The 24703-nt window shown below is 50.7% G+C and overlaps 2 protein-coding genes across 2 annotated transcripts; one reads left to right on the forward strand and one right to left on the reverse strand.

Annotated features, from left to right (window-relative positions):
* Positions 1–10326: 10326 nt before the first annotated feature.
* LOC308630993 (intestinal-type alkaline phosphatase-like) lies at positions 10327–13168 on the forward strand (the record flags this gene model as incomplete). The annotated part of the gene is made up of 11 exons (XM_081261829.1): positions 10327–10399; positions 10480–10596; positions 10710–10825; positions 10975–11149; positions 11228–11400; positions 11636–11770; positions 11852–11924; positions 12051–12185; positions 12266–12457; positions 12614–12721; positions 12806–13168. The coding sequence occupies 11 exons, from the start codon at positions 10327–10329 to the stop codon at positions 13090–13092; spliced, it is 1584 nt and encodes a 527-aa protein (XP_081117955.1). The 3' UTR covers positions 13093–13168.
* Positions 13169–14283: 1115 nt separating this feature from the next.
* Positions 14284–23343, reverse strand: LOC308630944 (uncharacterized protein; the record flags this gene model as incomplete). The annotated part of the gene is made up of 4 exons (XM_081261753.1): positions 14284–14394; positions 15055–15179; positions 16039–16203; positions 23311–23343. The coding sequence occupies 4 exons, from the start codon at positions 23341–23343 to the stop codon at positions 14325–14327; spliced, it is 393 nt and encodes a 130-aa protein (XP_081117879.1). The 3' UTR covers positions 14284–14324.
* Positions 23344–24703: the final 1360 nt, after the last annotated feature.

The raw sequence follows: 24703 nt of genomic DNA on the forward strand, positions 1-24703 counted from the left end.
CTTGGTGGCAAAGAGCTCAGGACCCTTTTGAAGGAGGCCCTCCCTGCACTTCGAGGGCAGGGCATCGGGCTGGAAGATCCAGCCAGGACAACCAGAGAGTGAGGGGACTGGAAAGCCGGTCCCAACAGAAGACCCATCTAGGATTAGATGACATGAAGCACATGGAAACTGATTCACACATAACAATAAGAAAATTACTTCTGGATACACGCCTGTAATCCAGCAACTCAGGAGGCTGAGGCAGGAGGATGGCAAGTTCAAGGCCAGCCTCAGCAACTTAATGAGATCCTGTCTCAAAAATAAGGGCTGGTGATGTGGGTCAGTGGTTAAGCACCCCTAGGTTCAATCCCCAGTCCCAAAAAGAAGAAAAAGAAAATGACTGGCTTCAGGGGAAATAAAACTGCAAGAAAGAAAGTCATTCCTCCCAGCTCCCTGTACGTCTACATAGTCCTCGTCACCACTGAAGGGAGGGTGGCGGGATGCGAAAGGGGTCGTGCAGGGTGCTTCGGTTGGTGAAGAGCCAGCGCAGAGAGAAGTCATGTGTCCCGCCCTGCTACCTGCTGTCAAGAAATGGGGCCCCAATGGCCGCCTATAATCCCAGTTACTGAGGAGGCTAAGGTAGGAGGGTCACTTGAGCCCAGGAGTTTGAGGCCGCCAGGGCCACACAGTGAGACCCTGTTTCAAAACCAAACAGTCGTATGTCTTTCTCCCCGAATCTGGACAGGCTCGGGTATGGCTAACATGACGCACTAGTTTCAGGCCAAGGTCTTAAGAGGCTAGGAGCATCTACTCCGGCCATGCTGTGAGGAAGCTGAGCAAATCCAGAGGCCCGCAGGGAGAGGAGCCCTCCTCCCAGCCTCCTGACAGCTGTCTTGGGGGAAAGCCACCCCAATGGTGACTTCATGGAGCAGACTCAGTCCCCATAACACCCTGCCATTGGCAGGTTTGTGACAGAAAATGACTTATGTGAGGCTGTGTTGGACAGATCATTACATGATCAATAACACAATGTCAGTAGAAGGTGTCAATAGATATGACTTAAGATTGAGAAATGAAGACATCTGTTATTCAGAAACAGTGGTAAATATCAAAATAAGCCAAGAGGGAAAGTGGTTGCCTCTGGGGAAAAGGCGGGAAGGGGACTGGGAAATGCTGTCTGTCTCTGGTTTGGTTTCAACAAATTGTGCAGATCTCCTTGATACTTTACATCCATGCATAACTTGGATTAAAATAAAACTGAAAGTTTAAAAAAAAAGCTATTTATCCTTAGCAGAAATGGATCTACAATTGGTTTAAAAGGCTTTTTGTACCTTCAGCAAAGGGTATATTAAACAGTCCATTAGTAACTAACATAAAATTCCTGCTGACAGGAACCTAGTATTCCCATTCAGTTAGAATGCTGCCTAAGGTCTTCTACTTAAAGACACAGGTAGCAAAGCCTAGCACGGTGGTGCATGTCTGTAATCCCAGTGACTCGGGAGGCTGAGCCAGGAGGATCTCAAGTTCAAGACCAGCCTGGGCAAGTCTCAGTGAGAACCTGTCTCAAAATGAAATGCAAAGGTCTACAGATTCAGCTCAGTGGTAGAGTGCCCCTGGGTTCAATGCCCAGTGCCACAAAAACAAAACAAATTAAATAAAATAGGCAGTCTTGGTGGCGACAAATACTGGTTCCCTCAGTAGAACCTGCAGGCTCCTGTGTCTAAGCAGAGGCTTGGAGTGGGAGGTGGGGGCTCAGGGTGAGGGGACCATCATCAGGCCTGGGAGGGCAGGCAGCACTGCAGATGAGGCTGCTGGCCCAGCAGTGGGCAGCGTGTGGGGACCATGCCACAGTCCTGGGCATTCATGGCTTGAAATCACAGATTTCAGAGGCTAATTAGATTTAGGGTGGGGATGGAAAGGATTGATTTCAGCTCTGAGGCTGGGGTGTGGCTCAGGGGTAGAGCACTTTCTTGGCACGTGTGAGGCCCTGAGTTTGATCCCCAGGACCAGGAGGGAAAAAAGAAAGAAATTCAGCCCTGAGGGATGGGAAAAGGCTGGTGATACACTTCACAAAAATTAAGAAGGTTCTGGAACTGGGTCACAGCTCAGTGGTAAAGCAGATGCTCAGTGTGGAAGAAGCCCTGGGTTTATCCCTAGCTAAAAAAGTAGGAAAAGAAGATTCTAGAGGAAGCGGGGCTGTGGAGTATGTTCTATACTTGGAGTGATGAGTCTGAATCTGCTCATAACTGAGTTTAGGTTATGAATTTAAACCTTATTATTAGATAATCTCTTCGAACCTTCTCTTTTTATGCCTTTTATGGCATTCATTGCTTATTTTTTCGAATATAAACTTATATATAAGGAGTAAGATTCATTTAAATAGTTTATTTTACTTAGATAAGTAGTTTTCCTCAACCAGGTTCATGAACTGTTGTGCTTTTTAATGTTCATAAATTGTACACGGTCCCGTTAGGAAAGCAGTTAGCCAAGCAAGTATTGAAAAGGCAGCCAGATTTGAGATGCAAAGTAGAACACGAAACAAAAACTCTCCTTTAGCATATTTCGCCTTAATAGGTTTTCAGACTAATGAGGGTGAAATTGGAATAAAATTGTCCTCCAGCTCTTATACCAAATCAAAGTGAAATTATTGAATACAGGAGCGGGGGCTTGGCCTTCACTCAGCGCTCCTCCTGCCCCCAAGCCCTTCAGCCCAGAATTCCAATGTCCACCCATCACCTCCGCAGGACTTTGAGCCACAGCTTGGTAGAACCACCCAGCTGTCCCTGCCACCAGCACCACCACCACCCCAGTTGGGCAAGGGGAGACCTGGCTCCGGCCACCTTGGCAAGGTTGCCAAGAACAGCCAACTCCAGGCTCAGGGCCACCTAGCTAAGTGTCCCTTTGCCAGGCCCACTCCTGGGCCCCCAGATTCTCACAGGCTGAGATGCCAATGGCCTCGATCATTGCTGCAGAGTCCCCTGAGGCCCCTCCCCAGGAACTGTACGGGGAGAGTGTGGGGGGTCTCCTGCTTGGTGATGGGACACTCTCCCTCCTGTCCCTACTCCAGGCATCTGCACCTTCTGGGGAAGGGGACACCTGCATCCCCTGTTGGGTGGAGTGGGCCAGGGCAAGGCCCTGCCACACAGGCCTTCAGAATGGGAGAAGGAATAAGCCTCTTCCTCAGTGACAGGCCTCCAGACATTCCAAGACTGCCCTCTTTGTTCCAAAGGCAGGAAGGAGGTTGCCGGACACTGGGATCTTTTGACCCGACCATGATGGCAATGAAATGGGGTCATCTGAGCTTTTAGGAAGGGAGGCCGCTCTGCAGAAGGCACCAGGCTGGCCCCCTGAACCCAAGGAGGGCGCTCATTTGGTTGGTTCCCTGCAGTGTGGGGGTGTTAGCTGGCTCGAGTGGCTCTCAACACGAGCATTTCCCGTGCCAAAGATAAATGACTGCTGCTATTCAAGTGGACACATACAGGGCACCCTGACCTCACAAAGCAAAGCTGACATTGGTTAAGGGTGGCACACAGCCTCTGGAGGTCTGCTGCTAAGCCAGGAGAGTATTTACCCTCTGTCCCTCTGGTGGTCCCAGTCTCAAGGGCATGGCCTCCTCTGGCCCCGGCAATACTGACCACACCAGGCCCCCGAGACTAGGAGAGTTTAGGTTCCAAAGATACACAGGTATTGGGGGTGTCGACATGAACTCAGGCTCAAAGTTTCCTTCCTTCCTTTCTTTTCCATCAGCATTTCTCAAAACTCATGTATCGTGCATGCTTCTCTACTGGCCCGGGAATACAGCTTCTTAATGATCGCTGGCCTCAACCACGCCACACCTGTGTCCCGGGTCACTTCATGGTTTTTGTGAAACAAGTTCAGTTTTCCCTTAATTAGAAAAGGAAAGTTGTGGCCCAGCACAGTGGGGCAGGCCTTTAGTTCCAGCTACTCAGGACTGCAGGTTCGAGGCCAGCGGGGCAATTTAGTGAGAGACCCTGTCACAAAATGGAAAAGGGCTGGTTGTAGCTCAGCTGTCAGTCACCCCAGGTTCAACTGCCAGTTGGAAGAAGAGAAAAAAAAAAAGGGATGACTTTCACTGGGTGCACCTGTGGTCCCAGCTACTCAAGAGGCTGACAGGAGGATCACTAAAGGCCAGGAGTTTGAGGCCAGCCCAGGCAACACAGAGTGTCTCATTATGCAATTCGGTGCTATGTAATGACCTCTGTGAATGGCAGCTAACTAGACTCAGATCACATTTTGGAAAGGTGAGTTGGTCACATTTTGGAAAATGCTGGTCAAGAAAATGAGAAACATGGCAGTACAAATGCAGCTCCAACAGCCCCTCAGGGCCCTGAGGCCTCCCCTGGGCTGAGAGCCCTGGCCACGATGCTCCTAAATGCTCTGTGAGCTGCCCTGGCTACCTCCCTACCTGCTTGAGCGAGGCTCAAGCACGTAGGGAGGATGGAGGGTGGCCCAGCCTCCTCTCCTGGCCCCGTGCATGGGCAGGCCTGGCCCCAAGGGGAGGCTCAGCATGGCAGCTGCTGCCTCTGAGGCCTGAGGTGGCATGAAGACCCGCCGGCCCGCTGCTCACCTGCCCGACACCTGTCCACCACGCCCCTGGGTGGCGTCAAGGCTCAGCACCCCTGATCCCATGAGGTCTGCTGGAGGTGGCACCAGGGAGAAGAGGCGAAATGCAACCTGGGCATGCTTCCAGAACCCAGCCCCGGTGGGGGTCCCACTGCGGCTACACGCGGCTGGGAGGCTCCGCGCTGGGGGGGGAAGGGCGCCCGCACCCCAGGGTCCCCCGTATCCTGGGGATTGTTCCCTGGTGCTCCATCCAGGGATTGAACCCTGCTACACGCACCCCAAGTGCTGGGGGCTGTCACCACAGCTCCCAGTGAGAATCCTGGTGAGCAGGAGGCTGGCGGAATCCATTGCTCCACGGTGGGTGGCAGCGGGTGGCAGCGGGTGGTGGGGTGGACTCTGCAGGGGCTGCCCTGTCCTGCCGTGCCCACAGTGTGCCCTGCTGCTGGGGATCGGGACACACACAGGACACAGCTCAGCATCTGCAAAGGCGTCAGGCAGTAAATTGGTGGTGACGGAGGTGCCTGGTCCAGTGGGCCTCGCAGGCCCAGCTCCCTTCCTGAGCACACTAAGACAACCCTTCCCCACAGAGCTGCCTCCCAGACTAAGGGTCATGCTGGAATGGGAGGGACAGAGGCTCTCTCAGTCCACACCAGTCTGTAGCCCTGTGCATGGGCAGGCCTTGTAGCTGCCATGTCATCCCTGATCCCAGGGCAAGAGAGACTGATGTCATCAGAGCCAGGTGACTCAGACATGGAGGTGGAGGCTGAGTGCCCAGGTGGTCCCATTTGGCCAGGTTGTTACCACAGATTTTGGTAGTTTTTTGGTTTGGTACTGAGGATTGAACCTGGGAGCACTCTACCACTAAGCCATGTTCCTAGTCCTTCATATTTTGAGACAGGGTCTTGCTAAGTTGCTTAGGGCTTCACTAAGTTGCTAAGGCTGGCCTCAAACTTGTGATCCTCCTGCCTCAGCCTCTGGAGTTGCTGGACTTACAGAGGTGCCCATCCCACCTGACTCACTGCCAAGGCTTTCTGGCTGAAGACCACTGTGGATCCCTTACTTTAAGCCTGGTAAATAGAACCAACTGTTCATTTAAGAGCTTGGCCAAGGCAGGCTATCCTATTTACCCAGACTGTTCCACCCTCAAGCAGAATGTGCAGGAGGTAGAGGCACTAAATGTTATGCTCGAATTCGGGACCCCCAAATTACCCAAGATCGATGTAAGCAGCAAAGAGGTGTTTATTGCGAGCAAGCTCGGTCCTCTGCGCGCACACAGCAACTGGTGACGCTGAGAGGCCCAGGGCCCAGGGTTTGCAGCAGTTTTATACATTCTTTGGAGAAGGCAGGGACTTCACATACATCATAGCGTCTCCTAGCAAATCATCACACACCGCGGGAAAATCAAATAACAACTCCAAAACATGACTAGCACATTCACTGGCGGGAACAAGTTGGGTAGGGGTGATTGGTTACTACAAGAGGAGGATTCGTTTGAACTGATTGGTTTAAGCCTAGAGGGGTGTTCGTGCAGAACTACATGGTTTCCCAACACGTTATCAGCCACCTTAAACTACTGGGGGGTCATCTGGCATCCCAGGTATTTCCCTGTCTCATGCTGATTGGTGGCTGCTAGGGGGTTACTATGGGTCTCCACCTAGCCTGACTGAGTCAGGGGCACCTGGCCAGCAGATCTCTCCTGTTATTTGTACATAAACAACTTATCAGGGTGGGAATGTGCCTAGGAGTGCTCTGTGGGTCTTTTCAAGGACAAAGGTGATGTCCCTTCCTTGGACAGGCTTTGCTCTGAGATAGAGGCTGGTTTTTCATAAACAATGATGGCAGGAAGCAGGGAGCCTGAGAGAGGGGACTTTCTTTCTCCCACCATCAGAGAGCAGCCAAAAAAGAGGAGGAGTCATGATGGGAGGACCCAGGGAGACTCTGCCTGAGGGCATGTTGGCCTGAAATAATGATTCCACTTTGAAGAATAAAAAAATAAATTATTCTGAAACAAATGGACAACCAGGGGCCCAGAAAATGGACTCAAGTTATCCATGACAGCTGTGTGGAAGAAGTTCCTGAACTCTTAGTGTAATGCTAGATTCGTGGGACCCCAGTAGACCTCCAGGAGCCGAATCCGATGCAATCACAGAGTCTTTATTGCAAGCTCTGGATCCTGGACTCACAACCATTTCCCACGCAGCGGTCCAGAGGAATGAGTCCTGACCCTTAGTTCAGTGAGGATTTATAGTTTTTGTGGCGATACTCTATGGGTCACAACATCACACAGTTAATCATTTCACACCACGGGGAAAATCAAACAACAACTCTTAACAGTGATTAGCACGTTCATTGGTGGGAACAAGTCAGGTAAGCATGATCGGTTAGTTCAAGTGGTGGATTGGCTTAGGCCTCTAAGGGTTGCAAGAGTGTAGATGCTAAACTGCAGGGTGGCCTAAAACTACTGGGAGGGTCGCCTGGTATTTCCTGTGTCTTCCCTGACTCACTCCGATTGGTTGTTGCTATGGTCCGAATTAGGCCTCAGTCATTTTTTTGGTCTTTTCAGGAACTTGCATTTGCTGAGTCAAGGACATCTGGTACAGACAAATGACTCATGGGGTAGCTTATGCGCCTAGGAACAGTTTTCCCAGGTTAAGGATCCCCCTCACCCACAGGCCCTACTCTGAGGTACAGGCTGGTTTTTCAAAAATGGAGTCACATCAGTTTCTCATTAAGGCCACAGGAAAAAAAGAAAGTCATAATTAAAAACATTTACCAAGTACTTTGATAGGAATATCAGGTAGATGGGGAATCTCTTCTATAGGTTTATTGCTGAAAGTTGGTCCTTGTCCCTGTTGCCAATCCAATATCAAGGACATGAGTTTGATAAGAAGGAAAAAGAAGGTGTACTACTTTGCTAGCAAAGGAGAAACACAGGGGACTCCTGTCCCAGAGACTGTGGCTCTCCCCATGAGCAGGAACAGGGGGCATTTAAAGAGGCTTACTGTCTTCCCTGTGTTCTCTGTTGGAGTGTAATTCACTTGGTAATTTGGGAGATAGTCCTTTCTGAGATCTTCTGATACCATCCCCAAAGTCTGGATTCTTTCTTTCCTATGGTGGGTGTGTACTCAGGACAGATAAATCTGTGCCTAGGATGGGAAAGAAAGGTAATCCTGTTTCCCAATGAGAATGGGGAGGGGGAGAGATTAGGGAGGAGCAAGTGACAGAGCAGCAAGGGCTACATTTAAAGCATAAAGTGGACCCCTGTTACAGGTGAAGGGCATTACGGGCTTGGGAAGGCTGGAGCTCCATCAGCTTAGAGATCCATTCCAATGCACTTGGGATGCTTATGAGAATGTTAGGCCAGGCGCCGCGGTTGGCACAGGCCTGTAATCTCAGCAACTCAGGAGGCTGAGGCAGGACTGCAGGTTCAAGGCCAGACTGGGCAGCTTCATGAGACCCTGTGTCAAAAAAAAAAAGGACTAGGGATGTAGGTCAGTGGTATAGCACCATTTCATTCAGTCTCTAAAACAAGAACAATACAAAATTAAGGTAAACAGATATTCAAAGGCTGAAGAATGCCCAAGATAATCTCTGCTTCGCCCTCCAACAGGCCACCTTTCAGGGTCACGTGGCCCAGCCATGGGCAAGCAGCCTGCAGTCCTTTAATGGAGATGCAGCTTCTTGGAAAACTGGTTCACAGGAGGCAGAGGGCATGTGGGGGCAGAGGGGACAGCCAGAGAGGCAGGCCTGTGGCTCAGGGGGTGAGGCCTGATGGGAGGAGGAAGGAGGCCGCTGCAGGCAGGTGCATCACGCAGAGCGTGAGGATGGATGTTTTTCCTTTGGAAACTTTTTAAACTGTGGTAAAAACACAGAACATGATATTTAGCACCTTAGAGGCTGGAATGAAGCTCAACACAGAACACTCACCTCGCATTGCCACAGGCCCTGGGGTTGATTCCCAGCCTGTTACCAAAAGCTCAGTCCTTGAGGCCAATCCAATAACGAAGACAAGGTTTTGAGAAAAAGCAAAAAGAAGGTTCATTGCTTTGCTAGCAAAGGAGAAACACAGGGGACTCCTGTCCCAAAGGCTGTGATTCTGTCTAGCCACAGGAACAGGGGTTTTTGCAGAGGTGATTCAGAAAAAATGAGATTAGGGAGGAGAGATCAGAAAGGAGAAGATCAGGGAAGAGAAGTTTAGGGAAAAGAAGAATGGAAAAAAGAAAAAAAATCATGTAAGTTTCAAGGACACAAGGGATATAGTCAAAGCATCAAGTGAACCCCTGTTACAAGCCCAGAAGAAAAAAAAAGTCTCCATTTTTAAGTTCAGTACTGAGAGGTGCACTCATGGGGTTGGGTAACTCCTCAGAACTTTCTAGTCTTGGAAGCTCAGGCCTGTCCCCATTAAGCTACCCCAGTTTCCCCTTGTCTCCAGGAATCTCATTCCACTGGGAACCCCGTCTGAGTGCAAACTTTGAGGCTGGCACTTCACCAGGTGTACAGCCCTCGGGTTCCCCCTCCCAGCCTGCCACAGGCTTTCCTTCATTTTTTAAAATAGTTTTGTTTCTTTATTTTTAAATTTTTTTTAATTTTTATGTGGTGCTGAGGATCGAACCCAGTGCCTCACATGTGCAAGGCAAGCGCTCTGCCACTGAGCTACGGCCCCAGCCCTCCTTCATTTTTTGAGGCTGAATGATATTCTATGAAGGGCATGGCCCACATTTGGCTTCTACATTCATTCAGTATGAGACCTGCTTCTTGGCTACTGGGGACCATGCTACTCTGAACCTGGTGTACAGAAATCTGAGTCCCTGCTTCTAATTCCTTCACACATACATGCAAAAGTGGGATAGCTGGATTCAGAAATACTTTTGAACCCAGCTTGAGGCTTCAGAAACCTCCTAGGTCCTCATCCGAGGCTACATCTCTGGGTGTGCCTAGGGCCTCTGAAAACAGACTCAGCTCAGGGACCCTTCTACCTGTCCAGGGGAAACTGGGGTCAACTTCAGGGGCAGGAGCCTGCCCACTGTTCAGAAGATTAGCCCATGCCTGGTTGGCCTGAGGATTGACCCCATACCCACCTGCTGCCCCAAGCAAAGGTGTGGACACCCAAGCAGACACACCTGCTGACCCAAAGCCATAATGGCAAGGCCCAGGAATGAGGTTCCACCAACCCCACCCATTCCCACACATGGTCACCCTGGGAACAATTTCCTGAAGACCCACCTGCCCAAGTCAAACATGCAAAGACACGATGGAGTGGCCAGGAAGCCAGGCCACCCTTCCAGCATCATTTATTGTACCTATGGGGCTGGTGGCATCAGGAAGCCAAAACCAGGCCTGTGGCCCAGGTGATCTGCCCCCAGTCCTGCCCCACTTCAGCACCCAGAACAGGCCTGGCCCAGCTGGGTCTCAGGGACAAAGGAGTGCTGAGTCCCACAGGGCAGCATGGGCAGAGGGGTGGTAGTCCAGGCCAAAAGCCAAGCTCCTTGCCCAGAGGGAAGCGGCCTCCACTCCCACCCTACATGGAAGAGACACCTGGGGCCCAAAATGAGAGCTGCCTGTCAGCTCCTGCCCCAGGCTAGCTCAGCCACACCCTGACACTATCCAGGTTTGCCTTTCATAGCACAGGGGCAGGAGATTAGGGTGGGAGAGAGACAAGAAGGCTTTAAAAGGGCAAATTGTCTTCTGACTTCTACACAGACAGCCTGCTCTGTAGCTGGTACCTAGGTGTCCCAGCCTGCCACCGACTACCAACCCGCAGACATGCAGGGAGCCCCCGTGCTTCTGCTGCTGCTGCTGAGCCTGAGGATACAGCTGGCCCATGGTGCCATCCCAGGTACGAGGTTCCCCCAGCCCCTCTCCCTGCCCCACAGGCCAGCCCCCAGGCTGACCTAGCTGCACTCTCCCCTTGGCCAGTGGAGGAGCAGAATCCAGCCTTCTGGAACCAGAAAGCCGCCGAGGCCCTGGATGCCGCCAAGAAGCTGAAGCCCCTTCAGACCTCAGCCAAGAACCTCATCATCTTCCTGGGGGACGGTGAGTGCGCCATGCTGGTCCACCCCGAGGTGCTCACGGGCCTTGAACCCAGGGCCACTGCTGGGTCCAGACCAGCCCTGGGGCTCAGGCCTGAAGGGGATCTGTTCCTTCAGGGATGGGCGTGCCCACGGTGACAGCCACCCGGATCCTAAAGGGACAGGTGCAAGGCAAGCTGGGGCCCGAGACGCCCCTGGCCATGGACCACTTCCCATATATGGCTCTGTCCAAGGTGAGGACTCTGAGCAGGGGGCTGGGGGGCTGTGGCAGGGGAAGGACCCAGGAGAGATGGGGCCTAGTTTGGGGTCCAGGGCAGTGAGGACCACCCCAGGCCTAGGCCAAGGAGTAAGGTTACACAGAGGAGAGTGTCTCTGTCCCCAGACATACAACGTGGACAGACAGGTGCCAGATAGCGCTGGCACCGCCACAGCCTTCCTGTGTGGGGTCAAGGCCAACTACAAGACCATTGGTTTGAGTGCGGCTGCCCGCTTTAACCAGTGCAACACAACACGAGGCAACGAGGTCATGTCTGTGATGTACCGGGCCAAGCAAGCAGGTAGGTGTGGGGCTGCCAGTGAGAACCAGGGTAGGCCAGAAGGCTTGTGTGGCCCACCCTGACCTCTGCCACCTCCAGGGAAGTCCGTGGGAGTGGTGACCACCACCACAGTGCAGCATGCCTCGCCAGCTGGCACATATGCACACACGGTGAACCGCAACTGGTACTCAGATGCAGACATGCCAGCCTCGGCGCTGCAGGAGGGCTGCCAGGACATCGCCACGCAGCTCATCTCCAATATGGACATTGACGTGAGCACAAAGGGCAAAGGGGAGTGGTGTGACCAAAGGGCAGGCCCGAAAACTGGCTGGAGTCCCAGGCCTCTAACCATCTGAACCCTGTGGCCTGCCTTGGCCTCTTGGGGTTAAATGGAGTACCCAGAACAGTCCTTCCCACAACCTGATGGGCAGCAGGGGGCTGTCTGTGAGGAGGGGGCTGGAGGCCCCTCAGGCCCCAAGGCCACCTGTCCTGGGTCTCTGACTACAGGTGATCCTCGGCGGGGGCAGAAAGTTCATGTTTCCCAAGGGCACCCCAGACCCCGAGTACCCAAGTGACACCACCCAGAAGGGAACCAGGCGGGATGGACGCAACCTGGTGCAGGAATGGCTGGCAAAGCACCAGGTGATGGGGCTCACAGGGCCGGGACCAGGGCAGGGCCGCAGGTCTAGGGATGTGGGCTGAGTGTGGGCTCTGTCCCTCCAGGGGGCTCGGTATGTGTGGAACCGCGAGCAGCTCATTCAGGCGACCCAGGACCCAGCAGTGACGCACCTCATGGGTAATGACCCCCACTTCCTGACCTGGCACCCCTCAGGTGGCCCCACTGGAGCTTGTGTGTCTGTGGCCATCACCCTCCCCTCCCCTCCCCAGCCAGCCTCTCATCACTGGGTCCCTTGTCCCCCAGGCCTCTTCGAGCCTCAACACTTAAAATACGAAATCTACCGGGATCCAGCGCAGGACCCCTCCCTGGTGGAGATGACAGAGGTGGCCCTGGGTCTGCTGAGCAGGAACCCCCGCGGCTTCTACCTCTTCGTGGAAGGTGGGCGAGGCGCGTGGGCAGCAGGGAGGGCGGGGCAGGGGCGGGGCGGAGCTTCACGCCCCTCCCACTGGCTCCCGCAGGGGGCCGCATCGACCACGGGCACCACGCGGGAACCGCGTTCCAGGCTCTGACGGAGGCGGTCATGTTCGACTCTGCCATCGACAAGGCCGGCCAGCTCACCAGCGACCAGGACACGCTGACCCTCGTCACCGCCGACCACTCCCACGTCTTCTCCTTTGGCGGCTACACGCTGCGGGGCAGCTCCATCTTCGGTAGGCGGGGACCGCGACAGGGGCTGTGGCTGCAGTGCTGAGGCGGGGGTGGGTTCTTGGGAGGAGTAAGCTGGTGACAAGGCGAAAGGCGCCTGTGCGGCACACTGGGGTCCCCGGGGGGGGGGCGGTGAGCTCAGGTGCCACCTGTCCCCGCAGGGCTGGCCCCGCTCAAGGCGCAGGACGGCAAGGCTTACACGTCCATCCTGTATGGCAATGGCCCCGGCTACGTGCTGAACCGACCCGACGTCACGGAGGTTGAGAGCGGTGAGTGCGGCCATTGAAAGGTCGTCTTCTTGGGGACAGGGGTGGAGGGGGACTCTTCCCGCCCTGAACTCCTCTTCCCGCCAGGCGTCCCCACCTACAAGCAGCAGGCGGCTGTGCCTCTGTCGTCGGAGACGCACGGAGGCGAGGACGTGGCGGTGTTCGCGCGTGGCCCGCAGGCGCACCTGGTGCACGGGGTGCAGGAGCAGAACTATATAGCGCACGTCATGGCCTTCGCCACCTGCCTGGAGCCCTATGAGGCCTGCGGCCTGGCGCCCCCAGCAGGCCAGAGCAGTGCTGTGGGTCACCGCCCTGTGGCCACCATAGTGTTGCTGCCCTTTTGGTTGCTGCTGTTGCTGAGGATTACGCCCTGACACCCAGGCCCTCTGAGACCCACCCAGGAACCCTGCAGCTGGCATCTCCCACCAACCGTTACCAGTCCAAAACTGGGCTGCCTATCCTGATGCCCCCACCTTTGGCTCTTACCAAGAGATAGAGGGAAAAGGCAGACTCAGACCAGGCAGCACTGCCCATCCCAGCCCCGGACCCTCCATGGTCAGGACACTATGGTACCAAGGCTGAGACAATGACATCCACTGCCATCCCTGGGTTGCTCTTGAACTCCAACCTCAAATCCTAGGAAAACGGCAAGCTCAGCCACCCAGTCCCTCCTGTGCCTATACTTTGAGAAGGACCAAGTTAGGCACCAGGCACCCTCCAAGGGATCAGGACTCCACCAGACCCACGGGTGCCTTTCTTGGCCTCAGACTCCAGCAGTGGGATGCCAAAGACTCAGGCATGTCCTGGAACCAGGAGACCCTGCATCTCGCTGAGCCACCTCCACACCCAAGCAAACTGCAGATGGGGCTTGCCCTGTCACTGCATACAGGGGCAGTCCTGTGCAACCAGCAGCTACATGCTCACCCCTCCCCAGAGCCAACTCTAGGCTGGAGGAGTGGGACAGGCCACCAGAGTGGCCCTTGGACCCTTTACCTGGACATCTGGAAGCTGAGTATACATCTCTGAACTAAGATGTTTCTGCCCTCCTGGGGCCCCCATTCCTCTGGGAGGGACAAAGCAATAAACGGTTATACAACACAGTGCCAGCTATTTTCGGAAAGATAAGTCATGAGTGGGGCCCAGCCTGCAGGTGGAAGGGTGGTTGAGATGGAGAGCAAGGCCTTGGAGCATCACACCCCTCACCCTGCTCCCTCTACACACAGGGAAAGAGTCCAAGCAGAGACAGTCTGTGCCCAAGGCTCAAGAATCTGAGCATGGGTGAAAAGGGTGGGCAAAGAGATCACTGGTGGGGACAGCACCTGAGTGACTTCAGGGAGGGGTCTAGTGCAAATCAGTCTAGGGAGCCAGCACTGAGGCCTAAGCTCAGCCTGGGTCCCCAGCTACAGGGAGACATGGAAGGCATCCCATGTACCACCTGGATGCCCATCATGAACCCAAGGCAGCCTGACTTTGGCGTTACTGGCAGCTGAGAAGTGCTCATGTACAAAGAGGGCACCAAGTGCCATGCCAAAGTGGCAGTTGGCCTGGTCCAGCCCCGTAGGCCGGCTCCTGGGACTTGTCACTGCCCACCACCTCTTGAGGCAACTCACGCAGGTGGGGACAGGTGCTCAATCAGGACCATGACCACACACCACACCAGGTAGTTGTGCAGAATCCTGGGGGAAGGTGCAACAGGGGATGTTTAAACACACAGGCATGGGGGCCACCCCAGGGAACCACCTGTCGCACCAGGGCCCCCACACAGGAGCTGGAGCTGGTCCCCACACTGCCCTCAGAGTAGGGCTGTCAGGTCAGTCCTGGTAAGCCACCTGAAGTGTCCTGAGCCCCACTCGCACAACAGGACACAGTCCTGCTACTGACCAGCCCTGACCCTGAGGGGTCACAGCCAGCACCCTTTCCTGACTTGCTATGGGGTGGGACAGGGGACACTCAGGGCTCTCTGTCTGCCTCAGGGCTGGCCTTGATCAACCCCTGCTCCTCCCCAAGGTGGGCAGAGGCCAGGAAGCTGGCCCTGAGCTGGCCCTGGGCCAGCAGAACTGCAGCCACAGCCTCCCTCAGAGAAGCCACCCTGTCAGCCAGCCCCTGCATCCCCAGTGAGGACTGCAGCTCAGCAAGCCACAGCCTGCCCTGCTCCACAGGCAGGGGGAGCTCCAGCACCAGAACCCAGGACTGCACTCCTGCTCCAGGCTCCCCACCGCCTCCCCACAGTGGCTCCTGCACACAGGTGCAGGTGCAGGTGGATCCAGGGTCGGGGAAGCAGGAAGGGGGGAGGCTGGGGGACATGGGGTCCAGGCGTGGGGGATGTGCAGCCCCACCTGTGTGGCGTGGAGCAGATGAGCTGGGACACCTGCTGCATGTAGTCTGTGGCCAGCAGCAGCACCTCCTCGTCCTCTGAGAAGTCCTCCTGGAAGATCTGGTCCGGCAGACACTTCCACCGAAGCTGGGGGCACAGGGTGGGGACCACAGAGGAAAAGGGGTAGCGATGGTGACAGGAAGACCAGGAGTCCAGCTCTATAGAAAAACTCATCCATCCCTGGGGAGGGCGATCACAGAGTCCCAGATTCAGCCCCTACACCTGCCTGCACACAAGGTCTGGGCACACGCAGGTGGGGATGGATTGTCTGCAGCTGTCCCAGGGTCACCTTGTTGTACATATTGCCCAGATTCACCAGAGGCCATCACACTGACAGTGATCTTGGAAGGAGACCAGACTTGACCCAGCCCTGCCATGCTCCTGCCCCCCAGCCCCAGCAGCCCCCAGCTGCTCCAGCTGCAGGATCTCCTGGGCCTTCTGCTCCACAGCCTCTGCCCCCAACAGGCTGAGCAAACGCTCCAGGAACACCCTGTCCACAGCCAGGATCTGCACAGGACAGGGGCCTCCTCAAGCTGGGGACAGGCTTAGCCCAGGCCATCCCTCCTGGGACCCCAGCCTTCCCTGCAGCCCCATCCCAATGCCCAGGCACCTTCTCACTCTCCTCATCCTGGGCGAGACACATAGTCCCGAGCCCATCCCCATGATTCTGGGGACCCTAGGTCCAAAGTCAGAAATCCACGTGCCAGATATGCCAGAGAGAGTGAAGTCGCACCCGAAGGCACGAAGAGAGGGCTGTCACATGCCCCAGGGCACAAAGCTCCTCCCTGCACCCACAGAAGCTGGTCCAAGCCCACGGGGGTTGGGGGCCCCTGGGAGCTGGGTCCCCGGAGCTTCCTGGCCAGCCCCAGCCCTAGCAGGCCTGTCGCCCCAGCCCTAGCAGGCCTGTCGCCCCAGCCCCAGGTCCCTCGTCCCTCCACTGTCCCACCTTCCTCTGGGCAGGGAATTGAGGCTCCCGCGGCTCCTCACTGCTCAGCCCCGGGACGCACCAGCCTCCAGAGGAGCAAGGAGCTGTCCGCCCTGCTCTGTCTGGGGTCGTCCAGGCACCAGCCTCGGAAGGCGTGCACCTTGGGCTGCGCCGCGCCGCCTTGGCCTCCAGAGGGCGGCGACAGCAGGCGCCCCAGCCGCCCCTGGTTCAAGGTAGGCGTGACCCCGCCGCCACCGCAGCACGCAACCAGTGGAAGTCCTGGCACCCGCCGGTGCTGGCGTCCAGGTTGGCTGTTCGCGCCGAGGCCTTGGCAAAGCCGCCTCTCTCTACCGTCCTTGGTCGCTCTTCCAAGCTCTGCTGTTCCTTTGTTGGCAACCCCTGATCAGCTCTGCCTGGGTCGCTCAGTCCCCTCCAGCATCTTCAGGAAGGTTGAATCTAAGGCCAGCAGACACCTGGAGAGGTGTCCAGCCCAAGCAGAGAGACCAGGCGATGCCTATGACAGCCCCCTCGCTGTCAGGGACTGAGCCCGCCCGTGGGAGGCCCTGGAGGAGAGCAGGAGCAGGAGTTCCACACCCCAGAGACTGGAGCAGCATCCGGGCGGGTCAGGGTGTGCCACCCCACAGTGTGGCTGCGCTCTGCTGGGTAAAAATGCTGGAGACACTGTGGCCTTTGTGGCTAAATGCTGAGGGCCATTGCCAAATAGGAATGACGCATCGAAATTTCCTTGCCAGCGTATCCCATGTTAAATGGACTTGCCTTGGAAATTCGCTGTGACATTGCATGTGTGTTTGAGAAAGGTGACCCTGCTCAAGGACGAGGGTGGATCCAGGTTTAGGGTGTATCCTGCAGGTTTTAGGAAGTATCCTGGTTTAAGACAATCTGGGTTTAGGGAAGTTCCAGGTTTAAGGTTATTGCTGCTGGGAATAGGGCGTATCCTGCTGCCTGAGTTCCCCCTTGAGTTCTCTTGGAATTGAGAAAGTATTTTGGGACGTGAATTGTGTAGCAGAACTGGGATTTTCCCCAGAACGTGTGTGTAGAGGCCGGTATGAGTTCAGGAATAAAGAATTCTGTTTGAATCGACAAAGCTGTGTGGTGGCTTGTGATCTTGTGCCCAGCCAAGAGTGCGGCATTTGGTGGTCCGTACGCCGAACGTCTGAAACTTGGAGGTAAGTGAAATTGCTCGCCCCTGAGGGAAGGCGAGAGAATGGGTGACCATTTCAAAAAACAATGTGTTCTTGTTTTGATTTGTTTTGTTTTTGTTTCAAGCTGCCTATCCCTAGAAATTTCTCAGGCAAACTGGGAAAAATGGTTGGCTAAAGGTTTGAAGTTTGTCAGCCCCAAGGAAGAGAAAATTGATACAGCGAATTTTTATTCCGTTTTTGTTTCATTCAGTTGCGGTTTTGTTTTGTGTTATCTTATTGGGTTGCGTTATCTTTATAGTTGATTAGAAATTAGTAAAAAACAAACCGAAAGGGTGTTAAGTAAATTGTTAGAGGTTCAGACCATGGAGAAAGACATTTTAGATCAAGCAAAAGAGAAGGTCTCTCGAGCTAGTCAGACAGAGGAAGAAAATTTAAAGGAAAAGGGGTTATTAGGAAAAAGGCCACAACAGGAGGCTGGTACTAACTCCGTTTTATTACCAGAGGGCGTAATTCAACCAACAGCCCCACCGATGGAGACAGCTGAGTGGCCCTCAAACCCCGTAGTTCATAAATGGGATCCTGAGACAGGACCTCAAAGATTAGCATGCCCTGTACTTGAACAGGTAGGAGGGCAGCGAATTCACCATGCTTTAGATTTTAAAACAGTGAAGCAGTTAAAGGAGGCTGTAACAACCTATGGTTCTCAAGCTCCCTTCACGGTAAGCATGGTCGAGTCCATTACTAACTTGGACATGATGCCAGCAGATTGGGCTAGCATGTGTAAATCTGTGCTAAATGGAGGACAATATTTGTTATGGAAGGTTGCCAATGAGGAATTTTGCACGGAGACAGCTAGGCAAAATGCAGCAGCCGGTTACCCTCAAAGAAATCTAGATATGTTGTTAGGAAAAGGACCTTATGAGGGTCAACGGCAACAAATTGAATATGATCCTGCTATATATGCACAAATTGCTGCAGACACAGTTAGGGCATGGAAGACTTTACAAGGACATGGAGATTTACAAGGTCAGCTATCTAAGGTAATACAGAGAGCTAATGAACCTTACGCTGACTTTGTAGATAGGCTTATTCAAACAGCTGCCAGAATTTTTGGGGATACAGATCAAGCAATGCCATTAATAAAACAACTGGCTTATGACCAAGCAAATCGTTGCTGCAGAGAGGTTATTAGACCATGGAGACATGAAGATTTAAACACATATATTAAATTATGTAGAGATATTACTGAACAAGGGCAAGTCTTGGCAGCTGCAGTACAATACGCTTTAGATGCCAGGCCAAAAACATGCTATAATTGTGAACAAACAGGACATTTTAAAAGGAGTTGCCCCGTAGGAGGAGGGTTTAACAAAACTAGAAATCAAAGGAATAGAATACTGGGTATTTGCCCACGATGCCGTAGAGGGAGACATTGGGCTAATGAATGCCGTTCTCAAACCACCATAGAAGGTACTCCCTTATCAAAAAACGGACAAGGATCAGGTATTTACCCACGATATCATGGAGAAAGGCACCAGGCTTCATTGCCAAAAAACAGACTGGGGGGCCCAGTGCTCCGGGGCCCACAACCACAAATATACGGGGCAGTGGAGGAACCCAGCAACACCATCAGGGTGGTGCCCAGGACACATTGTCCATTAAATCCCTCATCAGACAAACCCGAGGTAGCGTAGGGTTGGACATCTGTGCCTCTGCCAGAGCAGTACTAACTCCAGAGATGGGAGTTCAAATCATTCCTACAGGAGTAAAAGGACCTCTTCCCCAAGGAATAGTAGGCTTATTATTGGGACGTAGTTCATCTACATTAAAAGGACTTATGATAAGTCCTGGGGTAATTGATCCCGATTATGTAAGTGAAATAAAAATTATAGCTAGTTCTCCAAGAGGTATATCAGTAATTTCACCTGGAGATAGAATAGCACAGTTGTTAATAATACCCAGCCTACATAATAAATTCTCTAGTCGTAGTGTAGAAAGAGGTTCCAGGGGATTAGGCTCCACAGGTGTAGATTGGGTTATGCTGTCTTTAAATTTAGATTCTCGCCCAATGCTAAAACTAAATATTCAAGGTCATGAGTTTAATGGGCTACTGGACACAGGTGCTGACCTTAGCATCATATGTCGTCAAGAATGGCCAAAAAATTGGCCATTACAACAAGCCACTCAAATGCTTCGAGGCCTAGGAGTGGCGACTAATCCCCATAGAAGTGCAATGGTATTAGATTGGAAGGATCCTGAAGGATGTGAAGGAACTATACAACCATATGTATTAGATCATCTTCCCATAAATTTATGGGGATGAGATGTCCTAGATCAACTAGGTTTGATGTTAACAAATAACATCAATCCTAATACGCCCACTACTAGGTCTAGACAAGGTGTTAGGAAAGAAAAAAGATTAGGAAAACAAGAACAAGGTATAGCAGCATCAATTCAAATAGATCAAGGAATACACAGGCATGGGTTGGATTTTCAGAAAGGGCCACTGAGACAATCAAAATTACTTGGAAATCAGAAAGACCAGTGTGCGTTCCTCAGTGGCCCCTGACTAAAGAAAAGATACAAGTAGCCCATGATCTGGTCAAACAACAATTAGCGGAAGGACATATACAACCCTCCATATCTCCCCATAATACTCCCATTTTTGTCATCAAAAAGAAATCTGGTAAATGGAGATTATTGCAAGATTTAAGAGCCATTAATAATGAGATGGTTATTATGGGACCTGCTCAATCAGGGATTCCTCAATTGTCTGCTTTACCAAAAACTTGACATGTTTTAGCTACAGATATTAAAGATTTTTTTTCTATTCCAATTCATCCCGAGGATAGTCCACGTTTTGCATTTACTATCCCTGCATTAAATCATGAAGGTCCTGATCAGAGATATGAATGGAAAGTACTCCCTCAAGGGATGGCTAACAGTCCAACTATGTGTCAAATTTATGTTAATAAAGCAATCCAGCCACTTAGAAATCAAAATCCTGATCTACAAATATTTCACTATATGGATGATGTATTATTAGCACATAAAGATAAAAACACATTGCTGGAATGTTATGCCACACTTACAAACTTATTAAAAAATTATAATCTAGAGATAGGAATAGATAAAGTACAATTAAATTTTCCAATTAATTATTTAGGAGTTCTATTATCCTCAACCATGGTCCGTCCACCTAAAATTCAAATACGAGTAGATCAACTCAAATCACTTAACAACTTTCAAAAGTTATTGGGAGACATAAATTGGATAAGGCCTTATCTAGGCATACCAACAGGAGAGTTGGGACCTTTATTTGATATTCTAAAAGGTCCATCAGATCCAAATTCACCCCGTATGTTAACTCCTAAAGCTAGAAAGGCATTAGAAATTATTGAAACATATATGGAAAATATGCATCTAGATAGAATTGATATAAGTTTGCCTTTATTATTTATTGTACTACCAACAAAAAATATTCCTACAGGAGTATTTTGGCAAGAAGGTCCATTATTGTGGATACATTTATCTTATTCTCCTAACACTATTCTTACTAGGTATCCTGAGGCAGTAGGACAATTAATACTCATAGGAATAAGAGCAGCAAAGGGAGTGTTTGGAATTTCTCCCAATAAAATTATTACTCCATATACTATGGATCAAATTGATGAATTAGCTAATGAGTTAAATACTTGGGCAATAATCATGTGTAAATCTAATGTTTCATTTGATAACCACTTACCATCTAATCCTTTGTTGTCTTTTTGGTCTAAGCATCCTGTAGTTTTTCCTAAAATGACAAGGAAAACACCTATCATGAATGCTCCAAATATATTCACTGATGGGTCTAATAATGGTACAGCAACAGTAGTTACCCCTGATCAAACTTTTACATTTTTAGCACCCAAACAATCAGCTCAAAAGGTAGAGCTTAATGCAGTTTTACAAGCTTTTGTGATGTTTAAAGATTCTGTATTTAATTTATTTTCTGATAGTCAGTATATAGTTAATGCTATTGTATGCCTTGAAGATGCTGGTAGGATTTCCCCTTCCTCTACTGTTTTCTCTTTGTTTTCCACTATACAAAGTCTAATTTGGGACAGAAAAGATCCATTCTTTTTTTTCTTTCAGAGTAGAAATTAGAAGTTTATTAAAGGACAGCAGAAAAGACTTCTCTGGAGGAAGAAGGGGACCCAAGAGGTGGAATCCGTGGAAGTGCGGTTGTTTCCCCTTTTTGTAGTTTTGGTGATGGAATGTAGGTGGGAAGGGTTAGGACACAGGTGGGCCAAATGGGCAGGAAGGACTTTTGGGATGGGCTTATCACTTCTCTGGGATGGGCTATCTCCAAATCTGTTGGGGGCTGTTTCTTTGAGGTGGACTTTGGCCTAGGGCCTTTTCGGGACTTCATTAACATTCCATGAGTTGTCCTGTGTTTTCCCTGAGTCATTCTCAGCATGGCCTCCATTTTAGATTTCACTCGGTATTAGACCCAATTTATCTAACTACACTGACTACCTAACTTTAAATCTGGCTTCATTCCCCCCTCTAATTTGGGAACTCCTTACTGCTGTAAGGAAAGGGGGTGAAGAAGATCTTTCTGGCTTCTTCAGGCTGACAAAAGGGACGGTGTGTGGGGCAAGCAGTTTGGAGTCCCCCTTTAAAAATCGGGTCTATCGAGTGGTCCATGATAGAAGTCTGATTGAGAAGTAATAGACTGGAAGGCCATCTGAGTGATGGGTGGTCTATAAGAGAAACAAGAATTCATTAGTACTGAAACCATATTGATGTAGCAATAAATCCCACAGCACAGGAATATGCCAATGAGTATGATGGCAAAGACAAAGACTAACAATGTTTTCCACCAGGAAGTACCAAGAACCAGGAGCTAAGATATTGTTTCCATGACAAAGTTGCTGAGGACATGGCTTCTATCTGAGCATGTAAATCTTTAAGGATATTTGTCACATTGTCAGAAATGTCAGGGATGTAAACACAACATTTAACTTTTAGGGTTACAGTTGTCCTTCCCTTAAGATATAGTTTAATAATTTAATGTCATCTGATCTTGCAAAATCCTTTTACTAGTATGACCTCTGTGTCTAAGAGAAATCTTTAATTCTGTTACTTAGGGCTGGATAACCATACTAGCAAAGATTAAGCCTACCTGTGTTGGTTAGAAATAAAGGCCTTAAGCTAAAAACTACTCTGGCAGTTCCTTTTGATAGTTATCAGGCATTCCTGTCTGAGAATCTCTTTTGTAGCCTCTAGTTTACTTATTTATGGAAGTTACATTTAACTATTATTGTTATTAAAATGTCCAGGAATAGCTGTGTTTTGGCTTTGACTGTCTTTGCTAAGTGTTTAAGATGAAGCAAGTCAAACTGACTTTTGTTTCTACCTATTGTTAACAGTCAGCTGAGTTACCCTGGGAATCCTCGGGAACTTCACAGCAGCTTCTCAGTTCTGCTAGTGCCATTTGCGCTAGGATGGGTCCAGGCCTTGCTTGACCATGTGGCTTCCCTTGAAAGCATCAGGGATGTCTCCCTTTTCTGATGACCCTCCTCTTCACAGCAAATGCACTGACTGGCTTCCTGTCCTCCACTGGTCTCATTAATCTCCCTGATCAGGAGGTTATGTGGCCTAGAGTTGCAGAGCCCTTTGAAGAAGTCCCCTATTCCCTGATTCAGACTGACTCAGAGGGCAAGAGCCAAATATTGGTTTTCTTGGCCCTTTTAATTTAACTTTAATTTTAAAACTTAATCTTAAACATCCAGCAAATAAGTTTCAACAGCCTTATACTAAGAGTACTGGACTTTAATGTCTCTCTCTCTATCCTGTAGGTGATAACTTCTTGTCTTAAATTAACCCAGGTTAATCATGCTCTATCCTTTGAATGTGTCCTCTAAAAGTTCATGTGTTGGAAGGTGCATCCCTAGATTCATGTGTTGGAGCTATTTTGAGGTGGAGACTTTTGGAAGAAAATTAGTTAGATGAGGTCATGAGGATGGGTTCCCCATGATGAGATTAGTGACTTAACAAGAAGGGAAGGAGAAAACTGAGTTTTCAAACTTCCTTGCCTGCACCAAGAGATTCTATCAGAAAAAAAAATTACCAGACATGTGGATACCTCAATATCAAATTTTCCAGCCTCCAGAACCATGAGCTAGATAAACCTCTATCCTTTATATATTACCAGGTCTCTGGTGTTTTGTTATAGTAACAGAAAACTGAGCATAAAAGACCCTAATTTTACCATTTACCTCCTAACACAGATGAAGCATACTGTAGACTTCCCTGGAAGGCAACAGGACCTAAGGAGAAATCAATTAATGTCACTTTTTGTTTGTTTGCTTGAAATACACGGTTGCCCACTATTTGGGGCTGGAAATGGTGGTGCTCCTTTTTTGGTAGTTAAAAGTTTCCTTTTATAATTATTATTTTTAAAATCTGAGTTCACTTAATGGGAATTGTTAATGCCACAGGCAGTATGTGGCTAAGGCAAGCAATCACTAAGGTGATACACAAGCAGCTGAGTTTTGAGAAATGCTGATTGGAAAGAAAGAAATTAAGACAGTTTGGAGCCTGAACTCATGTTGACACCCCATCCCCACCTTCTGGGTGTCCTTGGACCCTAAGCCTTCCAAGCCTCAACCCCTCATCTATGAAATGGGAACAACAGCCTTGTGTCCTACGGCTGCTGTGGGGACTCAGGTCAGCGCTGCAAGGATCCCTGACCTTTAGAACAAAGAGACCAGTCTTGGAATGCCTGGAAGTTCTGTCACCAAGGTCCCAAATCCCAAGGACTGGGTACACACCTACAAGAAGAGGCTCATTGCTTCTGTGTCCTGACGGCCTGTGTGGCAGGGACTCGCTGTGGCCCACTCCACCCACAAGGGGGCGCATGCAGATGTCCCCTTCCACAGAAAACTGCCAAGTTTCTGGGTGGGGCCAGGAAGGAGAGTGTCCCACTGCCTAGTAAAGGTGCCCCATGCCTTCCCCACGTATTTTCTGGGAAGGGACCTCAAAGGACTGAATGAGTGAGGGCATCCGGGTCTCAATCTGTAAGAATCTGGGGGTGCAGGAGTGAGTCTGGGAAAGCCATACTCAGCAGGCAGCCTGGGCTTGAAGCTGGATTAGCAGAAGCCTCTGACACAAGGTCAAAGTCTAGTTCTTTGATTTCTCTTAAAAAAAATTCTATCAATAGTATTTTTGTGACACTGTGAACATATCGTGTAAATAAATGTGAATACACACATATGTCCTCATGATTTGAATAACTACACAAACTCCATTATATTCATGTACCACTATGTTCAAGTTTACCCCTAACTACTTGGTGGAGATTACATAATTTTCTCATTATAAACAGCACAATGATGAATTTGCATATTTTTTTTCTGCATCTTAGATGCGGAAATTACTAAGTGATTTTTGTCCATAATTCTGTTTATGTGAAGAACTACATTTATTGATTTACGTATATTAAACCATCCTTGCATCTCGGGAATAAAACCAATTTG

Source organism: Spermophilus citellus (genome assembly GCF_964194105.1).
Source record: "Spermophilus citellus genome assembly, chromosome: 11".
NCBI classification, from domain to species: Eukaryota; Metazoa; Chordata; class Mammalia; order Rodentia; family Sciuridae; genus Spermophilus; species Spermophilus citellus.